The 10,034-nt window shown below is 47.4% G+C and overlaps 1 protein-coding gene across 8 annotated transcripts in view; it reads right to left on the bottom strand.

The window, feature by feature from the left end:
- Positions 1-10,034, bottom strand: part of SCPEP1 (serine carboxypeptidase 1) — a 50,929-nt gene that overhangs the window by 20,434 nt on the left and 20,461 nt on the right. For 7 of the 8 annotated variants that reach the window (XR_004524076.2, XM_033848531.2, XM_073797391.1 and 4 more), the window contains 2 exons: positions 8,141-8,213; positions 4,181-4,218 (listed from right to left, as the gene is read on the bottom strand). Coding sequence is in view for 7 of the 8 variants with exons in the window: in XM_033848531.2 (XP_033704422.1) it covers positions 4,181-4,218; positions 8,141-8,213 (111 nt within the window). In the remaining variant the exon portion in view is untranslated. The remainder of the gene's footprint in view (positions 1-4,180; positions 4,219-8,140; positions 8,214-10,034) is intronic. The other variant, XM_033848532.2, reaches the window with a different exon arrangement.

Genomic DNA, 10,034 nt, shown 5'->3' with positions numbered 1-10,034 from the left:
GCCAAAAAAATAAATAAAAATTTTAAAAGAAGAAAATACCCATTGCGCTGTCCTCTCAGGGACAACTGATTTTTGGGGCCAGCATTAGTCTTCCTCCTTTGCTGAGTCACACCAGAGACAAGGTTTTTTTGTTTTGCTTTGTTTTTGCTTTTCAGGGCCAAGTTTTAAGCTCTGAACCAGTAGGGCTACCTTAGTAATCAACAAATCAGTCCTAAACCAATTCAGAGCTGGCCCTTGGTAAAGTCACATGGATGACTAGCCCCAGGCAAGAGAGGAGGCGGTCCGCACAGCCTTCTTGCTGGGTCCCTGACCATCAGTGTCATCGTATGTCCTGAACGACGGCAGCAGCCATCATTGACTTTTAGTGCTAAGTAAGCACTCTGCAAGCAACAACCCATTGCCTCCTTCCTTCACCAACCCTGCGAGGTTAGGCTCTTTAGCCTGTGCAATGGCTAAAGAACATAAGGCTCAGAGAGGCTGAGCAACACGCCCCGGGCCAAACAGCCAGTGGCAAGCTGGGACCGGAACGCAGGCCTGGCTGACTCCGAAGTATGTAGGCCTTAACTACAAACTGGACTTGGGACACTGAGGGTACCCGGAAGGACAGTCTGTCCTTTCCAGACCCATACGACAGGCACACCCGAGCCAGGGAGAGTTTGCTCTTATCAGTTTTCATCTGCAAAAGTGTAGTTGGCTCGCCCGTCTAGCCACACTGGGCAGCGAGGGAGGGTCCCTATAACGAGAGAAACTGGGGCTGGGCGACACTGTCATGAAGGTAAGATGAGGGGGTTGAGCTGAAAAGATGTGCTCTTGTGAGCCTGACCTTCACCTGGCCTCCTGGGGGTGCTCACATCGCCTCCTTCTCAGCATCCAACCTCCCATGGGTGTCTGTACCCTTTAAGCTCTGACACCGCATTCTTTTGTTTGAGCTAACTTTTCCTCATTACTAGTAAACTCTAAGGGATGAGGGGGAAAATGAAGACACTAGGTCTAGGACTGCGTGTTGGGAGGATGGCCGTGTGCCCTGAAGAAGCCAGGGCCAGAGCCAAGTCCAGCCTCTCCCACCGCTGTCAACGTTCTGCCCTAACAGAGGCATAGCTTTGGGGTCTCTTAGACATGAATAAAAACCCTCCTCAGCTTGAGTGTTTCCCCTCCAGGAGTCTGGTGGTCCCACTTACTCACAGCTTCCCTATAAGACTGAGCAGGAACTTACTGGGGTCCCTGAGGACCCCTGTATTTCCCACCTATGAACCTTCAGACCAGAAGGCAATAGATGGCAGAACCACATCCACATCAGGACGCCTGCAGAGGCCAGCCCGAGAGAGCTTCTCAAACCCCGTCCGAAAGGGCCTTTGTCTGGAAGTCTCACCCACAACCAACTGTGGCCTTGGGCATGGCTTTTTTTTTTTTTTTGCAGTACGCGGCCTCTCCCTGTTGTGGCCTCTCCCGTAGCGGAGCACAGGCTCCGGACGCGCAGGCTCTGCGGCCATGGCTCACGGGCCCAGCCGCTCCGCGGCATGTGGGATCTTCCCAGACCGGGGGCACAAACACGCGTCCCCTGCATCGGCAGGCGGACTCTCAACCACTGCGCCACCAGGGATCCCTGGGCATGGCTTTTTTAATCTCAATTTTTTATTATGGAAAACCTCACACTGATACAAAAGTAAAGAGGAGGGTGTGATGATTCCCATGTACTCACAGCCTGGCTTCCACTTATAAAAGTCGCTTCATTTCTCTCCCCAGCCACTTCCCTTACCAACCCCCGATTTTGAACCAATTTTGGCATGTTATTTACTGTCTTTCTATGTTTGCTCATCTATCAATGTCAATACTATTCTGCCTGCAACACACTATCGCCACCACCAAGCCCATTCAACAGATTAAGGCCTTTGAATTTCACCTTTTTCACCCCCCCAGCTCTACAAAAAGACGTTTAATTAGATCACACAAGTTACCTCCCCAGGAGCAATCTTCAGGAATAATTTTGAGTTTCTTTCTGATGGGACCATTCATGAGCTGACTTAAGGCATCCTGCTGTAAGTGTCTCACGTGGCGCTGGAAAAGGTGAACTAAAACAAACTGGTACACGGTGAGTCAAAGGACTGGAAATAAGACCAAGAGAACCTCTTTTCTAAGCGGCCGGGGATGCTGTGTGTAAGAGGGAGGCCTGCACCTGGAAGAAGAAAAGTGTCCCCCTGATTCCCCCGAGATGGCGGGGGGTGGGGGGAGTCAGGAACATGTTCAAAGTGGAGATGCTTCATTGGTTTTGATTGCTGCATTTTATGTACTCTGGGGCCACTGAGATTACCCAGCACGGCCAAAGGCAATCAGCTGAGTGGAATCTAGAGGCCTCCTGCAGCTTCTACGTGGCGGGAGGATACCAGGCATTCAGCACCCGCAGGGAAGACAACTCAATCCAGCCTTCAGAGAACTGACATCGTCATTCAATGTGCAGAAGCTGGTTTCCAAACTTCAAAACACTGTCTAAGTGCAAGAAGTCGGATGCAAAAGCCTAACTAGTGCATGACTCCATCTATGTGAAATGTCCTGAAATGGCAAATGTAGAGAGACTGAAAGCAGATTAGTGGTTGCCTGGGGCTGGGAGTGGGAACAGAAATTGATGGCAGACAGACACGTGGGCTCTTTCTGGGGTGATGGAAATGTGCTAAAACTCGACTGTGGAGATGAGTGCACAACTCTGTAAATAAACTAAAAACCATGGAATTACACACTTAAAATGGGTGAATTTTATGGTACGTAAATTATATATCCATAAAGCTTTTTAAAAAATTGGTTTCCTCTCCCACGGAGGCTGAGACAGGGTCCTAGCAACGTCAAAGGTCCACTCACCTATGTGGCTCTGGGTGAATTCTAGACTCGATTTCATGGTAGACGTGGGAGACGTCTTAGTTAAGATGTTATAGAAGTTCACCCCGTCTGTGTTCTGAGATACAGAAGAAATATATTCGGCTGTTTGTTTTACTTATTCACTATCAAGGTTGCAAAACAGAACGGCACCTGGCTCTCCACCTTATCCGAGGACAGCTTTAACGCTGTACATTTGCTCGGACCAGAAAGAAACGTAGCCCTTAAGGCCCAGAGACCAGCAGTGTCAGCCCAGTCTCCTGGCATAGCGAGCAGCTCATTCCAGTGGAGCTCCGATGCCGCAGGAGGAAACCAAGGGCCTGCGTGTTAATTACCAGGGAAAACCGAGCTACAGAGAGTCCTACATACTCAAGTCCTCAGCCTGTGCATTCTTCCCTCCTGGCTCACTGGGGCCAAAGCACTGCTCGTCAAGGATCCAAACACTTGCCTCTGTGGGACATATTCCTTTTTATAGAAGCCATACCTTCAGTCAAGAGGCAGGCAAGTCTTGCAGGCTGGGTGGCTTTCTGACCCTGTCTTTGCTCAGACTCGCCAGATTTATCGTTTAGTTTGACATCATTTCTCGACTTGTGGGCAGTCTCAGGATAGATCCCAATCCTAACAACACCAACCAAGGTCCCTTCACCCAAGGGGAAAAGCCAAGCAGGCTGGCCCCGAGCGCGTCCCCTCTTACCTGTTCAATGACCATTTCTGCTTTCCCCCACAGCTCGGTGGCCTCTTTGTAGAGTCTCTTATTTATGGCATCCAGGACTTGTTCTGCAAACCCGAGACACCTCTGCCAGACTTGGTCGTCGAGAAGAGACTGGAACGCAAAGCAAGAACTAAAAGGCCCACTTTGTGAGAGACACAAACCTGGCATGGCTCCAGTTAGGGATGGGTAACAGAAAGAGCGGCAGGAAGGAGAAGGGACCGTCCATATTGATGATGGAAATATAGGAAAACGGTAACTGAGTCTAAGTGATGGGTATATGGGTGTTCCCCATGATCTTTCAACTTTTCTGTGTATTTGAAAATGTCTGTAATAAAAAAGCTGGGGGGGGAATTTTAAAATGTGCATTTCTTATAGCTGGAGAAATGGGATAACTGTGCTGCTATTTCTTTAAATTTGTCCCCAAGACCAGCTGTTGCTTAGGGTCTTTGATTTGATACAGATTATTTGATAAGTCCCTAAGGGGCAACGTCAACCACAACAGGCAAACCCAGCTAGCTTTGTCCTTCCTTCGGACAGAGCCAGAAGACGTCAGCTGGGCTGTTAACCACAGAAGGTGCAGAGTTGCGGACATCATCTACTTACCATGCTGTACAAGTAAGGTCCCCAGGAGAGCACTGAGTCTAAAGGAAACCACGTAAGAAAGTAAGTTTGCTGTGGCTCTGTCCTCCCCACAAAACACCTAACTAGCTTTCCTTCCAAAGCAGAAAGAGACAGAAGAAATGCAGTGGCTTTGGGGTCTGAAGGCTCCTTAACTCACCAGGGCCCATGCAGGCCTGATGTCTCAGTGGCTGGGAGGTGGGGCGAGGCTGTGGGGGTCTTTCTGGTGACTGGACTAAATGCTACATTAATTTGGCCTGATACTGGCGCAGCCAGTGAGTCGCCAGGGATGGTACCACAGGCGAGCAGTGCGTGTGCAGTGGAGGCCCTCGTTTGCAGACTTCTAGACTTTGTGACAGCCTAAACTATTTCCCCACCTTCAGAGTTCTGCTCTGCATCCTGCCTGCTCCTCCAGTCTGGGGACGCCAGCTTCCGTCAAGGAGCTAATTAAGGAAGAAGACTAATGACCTCACAAGTGTCTGTGCTGTAACTGCCGATCGATTCATTTCAATCCCGAAAATGTATTGAGAGTTTACTATGGGCCTAAAGCCAGTAAGGAGCTTTATAAGATATAAACACGAGTAAGACAATACCTGACTTCAAAGAGAATAGTTGGGCTTGGTTTGGACAAGTTCACAACTACCATAACGCTAAGGACGGCTAGTGCCATCGAGAGATGGGCCAAAAAAGTAGCAAGGCCCACAACTTTCTTTTTTTGGCTTATGTGATTTTCTTCTTCTGTAATTAAAAAAAAAACTGAAGTATAGTTGATTTCCATCAACGACCACAACTTATAGAGCACATTTGAACACATCACTCCTTTGCTTAAAAGCCTTCAATGGTTCCCCCTAAGCCCAAGTATCTCAAAGTCTGTTTCAAATAACCCCAGTTCTACAGAACGTTAACCAAAGTATTAGAAGGAAAAATGACTTGGTGGTGAAATACCTTTGGGGTTATGCAAAAGACAACATATTTTTACTTTTTACTGCAGGACTTCTCAGAGCCTTTAATGTACCTGTGAACCGTGAGGAAGTGGGACCAGTATTTGGCACTTCTGAAACTTATTTGGCCATGGAGCCCTTTGCATAGCACTTCATTGGACTGGTATTCTTCAGAGCACACCCTGAGAAATGCAGGCACACCAGGTCCTACAGGACCCAGTTGTCATTCACCTCTCCAGCTAAACCATCAAACCTGTGCCTCAGTTTCTGTTTCTGTTGCTTTTTTTTTTTTTTTTTTTTGCAGTACGTGGGCCTCTCACTGTTGTGGCCTCTCCCGTTGCGGAGCACAGGCTCCGGACGTGCAGGCTCAGTGGCCATGGCTCACGGGCCCAGCCGCTCCGCGGCATGTGGGATCTTCCCAGACCGGGGCACGAACCCATGTCCCCTGCATCGGCTGGCGAACTCAACCACTGCGCCACCAGGGAAGCCCCCCTCAGTTTCTTATAAAGAATCATCTGCAGTTCTCCAATGCATCCCATTCCCTGCTTGATCTAGACCAGGGACTGACAAACCTTTTCTGAAAGAAAGAGATAAATAATAAATATTTCTGGCTTTGCAGGCCAGCCGATCTCTGTTACAACTACTCAACTCTGTTTCGGCAGCCTCCAAACAGTCAGAGGATATGTAAATAAATAGGTGTGACTGTGTCCCAGTAAAAACTTTATTTACTAAAGCAGAGTGGCAGGACAGAATTGACTTGGAGGCCGTAGTTGCTGAACTCTGATGAGGACCTCTGATGTCCAGTAGAACTTTCTGCAATGATGGAAATGTTCTATACCTTTTTCTTTTTCTTCCACACCGCAAGGCTTGTGGGATCATAGTTCCACGACCAGGGACTGAACCCGTGCCCCCTGCAGTGGAAGCACAGAATCCTAACCCACTGGACCACCAGGGAACTCTCAAAATGTTCTGTACCTGTGTGGTCCAGAACAATAGTCAATAGCCACACGTGGCTATTGGGCACTTTGAAATTGTGGGTAGTACAAATGAAAGGTGGAAAATTTTATGTATTTTAATTAATGTAAATAGTCACATGTGGCTACAGCTACCATATTGAACTGTGCAGATCTTCTTGAAGAAATGAAGCATGTCTGCATCTTTCCTAGCACCCAACAAAACAACTACTCCCTAGCAAGCAATTAATAATTGCTTGTGAAAATTAATAGTACTTCTTCAAAAAAGAGAGTACTTCTGGGGTGGAAGAGTGATACGTAAGGTGGATCTGGAAGGAGGGATTAAGAGCTGGGCAGGAAGATTCAAAAGGGGAGGTGGGTCACAACAATGTGAATTCGGGAGATTTTGGACCAGATGAAGAGCACATGCAAAGCCATGAGGCTAACTTACTGGTCTCAGGGAGGAATGCAGGGTAATGGTTAAGTGCATGGATTCCACTGCCTGCCTCCTTCATGTGCATCCTGGCTTTAGCTGTGTGACTTTAGGAAGATTGCTTAACCTCTCTGAGTCTCCATTTCATCACCTCCAAAACTAGGATAATAATACCATCCACCCCATGGAACTGTTGCAAGCATTAAGTGAAGTTAACACACGAAAAGTGTTTAGTGTTATTAACACAGCTGTGATGAGACCCTCGAAGGAAGTGTGAGGCCAGGACCGTCACTCTGAGTGAGACACCTGTCAGGAAACCTGCTGACTCCCTCACGCCTCAGGTCAAGGCTTCTGCAACATCTTGGCATCCTAGGAAGTACATCCAGGAAGGAAACACAAAGAGCAGCCCTCTTCACAATGCGGACTGAGCTTTCAGTTCTGTCCTTTAACCCCTGCCCTGGAGATGCCAAGAACGAGGGCAAGAAATAACCATTCCAAGCGGCTTCAGAATGTCTTGAATCCATCAGGGACATGGCTCTATAACAAGCCAAATCTCTATCTTTTAAGGGAAAAATATTACCTTTTATAAATTATTATTTTTAAAAACCTGAGGCATCATCACAAACCATAGACATACATTTAGAAGAGCTTCGATTAACACATCCACTCATGTAACAACCACCCAACGAGAGCCTAAAAAGTTCCTTCGTGTCCCTTTCCAGCTTATTCCCCTCCCTATTTCAGAGGCAACTTCTCTTCTGAAATCTAACTCTACCGTTTGGTTTTGCCTGTGAAAAGTCACCTTTTGTTAGGTTAGGGCAGTAGTTCCTAACCGGGGTGATTTTGTCCCCTGGGGACATTTGGCAATATGTCTGGAGATATTGTTGGTTGCCAAGCTGGGGTGGAAATACTGGCATCTAACGGGCAGAGATGCTGCTAACATCCTTCACTGCACAGGACACGCCCCCCACAACAAAGAATCACACGACACTCAAAACATCAACATTGCTGAGATTTAGAAATCCTCACTAGAGTTAACCCTACCACAGTGGCTATTTCAGATGCCTGAAGCCACACCCTGGGTGTATACAATCCAAACAACTTTTATCTATACTCCCAACAAGGATGCTCAGGTTATGAAACTTCGAACTCTGAGTTACAGGACCAGATGGTAGCCCTGCCTCACCATCAAAATGAGCAACAGGTGGGAATTTCACCCCAAATGCTCATGTTAGCATAAGGATGGTAGACAGGACGAGATGACAAACAGACTTGGGTTTGTATCCTGCCCAGGCAACTCATTCTGTGTGTCAGAGGGCAAATTCCATCATCTTTCTACATCTCTATCTAGTCTTCAAACTGTAAAATTTGATTCTTTTGTTGTGAAAATCAAATAAGAGACCTCAGTTCAGCCTGTAGCAGTCCATGGTAGGTGCACTGTAAGTGAGTTCTCACTCCTGAATTTCTTGGAATACTCCTGGAGCAAACATTTTCTGTGTTGACTTTTTCAAGGACCCAGAGAATTCCATTGCCTTGTTCTTTGATCTAGATACCACAGCCCAAAGTCCCGAAGGGTAGGGAAAGGGACTTTTAAAATGTCTGAAAATTCCCTACTTACCGATGGGAGAGATCCAGGAATCACCTAAAGCAACCCCGGCAAAGTTGCACTGGATGGTCCCTTGCTGAATGGCCTGAAAGAGAAGCCAAGAAATATCCTTGTCAAGAAGACCCAGGGGCCTCCATCCCTTCCTCAACAGGAGGGAGCCAGGCCTTTAGACACTGCCTTTCCTGAGCAGAGACAGCTCCTGCCCACCCAGGATACCCTGGCTATCCAAAGACAACAGATGCCCACTAGAGGGCAAGGGTAACTCTTTCCTGCTGCCATTTGCAAAATGAGTAGGAACTGTTTGAGTTTTCTCAAGGGTGTTGGCAGGATGTGCGGGGGACCTGGTGTAGCTCCTATCTCTTCCTTAGAAGGGACGCTGGCACTCTTTCCCCTGGAGGTCTCTGATTTCTCACAAGGTGCTCTGGGGGCTCTCTGGGTACAATTGCCACTGTCTCCAGTGGTCACTGGAAAGCTGGGAGGCCTCCGCAGAAGGTCCTTGAGGGTGGGATGGATGCCTTAGGACTGGGAACTCATGCCCCCTGCTGCTTTTATCCATTTAAAAGGAGTTCATCTGCCCAGTAGCAGAACATTGGAAACAACTGAAATATTTATCAATACGGTGGGCTAAATTAATTACGGTTATTTCCATGGTGCATGATACAGCTTACAAAAGGGAATGAGGGGCTTCCCTGGTGGCGCAGTGGTTGAGAGTCTGCCTGCCAATGCAGGGGACACGGGTTCGTGCCCCGGTCCGGGAAGATCCCACATGTCACGGAGCGGCTGGGCCCGTGAGCCATGGCCGCTGAGCCTACGCGTCCAGAGCCTGTGCTCCGCCAACGGGAGAGGCCACAACAGTGAGAGGCCCGCGTGCCGCAAAAAACAAACGAACAAACAAAAGGAATGAGAAGGTTTTTTATGGCCGAATATAAAAAGATCTCCAGGGTATATCGTTAAAGTAAAAAAGAGACATGTAGAAGAGCGTGCAGTATATACAATCATTTGTATAAAAATGGGGGAAAAGAATATAGATGAACTAGCTTAGATAGGCATGAAATACTCTGAAAAGGTACAGAAAAAACTAATAGAGGTTGCCTTGGGCAGGGGACAGAGGCAAGACGGACTTTTTTTTTTTTTTTTTTTTGCAGTACGCGGGCCTCTCACTGTTGTGGCCTCTCCCGTTGCGGAGCACAGGCTCTGCGGCCATGGCTCACGGGCCCAGCCACTCCGCGGCATGTGGGATCCTCCCGGACCGGGGCACGAACCCGTGTCCCCTGCATCGGCAGGCGGACTCTCAACCACTGCGCCACCAGGGAAGCCCGAGACGGAGAATTTTTATATCACACCTTTTACATATTTTGAATTTTGAATTACGTGAATGCACAAGCTATTCAGAGATCTAAAATAAGAAAACAATGAATAGCCTGACTTTGAACACTGGTAATAAAAGAGAAAAAATTATGCCATTATTTGGCTTTTCCAAAAGGAACTTATTTCAAGTTACTTAAATAGTACCAGCTGATGAGGAAAAGTTCCACTTTATAGGAGAATACCAGCTAACAAATGTGAACAAAATGAAGGGAGGAGAAAACCATCATTTGGAAACTCCTAATGAAATTACTGACTTGCGTAAGAATTAAAAATTGATGTTAAAACCGTTATTCAGCGAAAGATGGATGAAGAACTGGACATCCATGTCAGGTGAAAATAACACCACTCAGATCACTTTCTGTCCAGGCGGAGGGTATAGGAGTTCACTGGAGAGATCAGACTATATCTGGTTATTATGTGCCCTCTGATTCAAAGCAAAATGAAGTGCACAGCATCCCCTATGTCAGAGGCTGGCAATTTTTTCTGTAAGGGGCAGATATTAAATATTCTAGGCTTTGTAGAACAAAAGTCTACTACG

Source organism: Tursiops truncatus, chromosome 20 (assembly GCF_011762595.2).
Source record: "Tursiops truncatus isolate mTurTru1 chromosome 20, mTurTru1.mat.Y, whole genome shotgun sequence".
Lineage (NCBI taxonomy): Eukaryota > Metazoa > Chordata > Mammalia > Artiodactyla > Delphinidae > Tursiops > Tursiops truncatus.
Note: the sequence above shows the minus strand (reverse complement) of the source record. Positions and strands in the feature narration are given on the sequence as shown.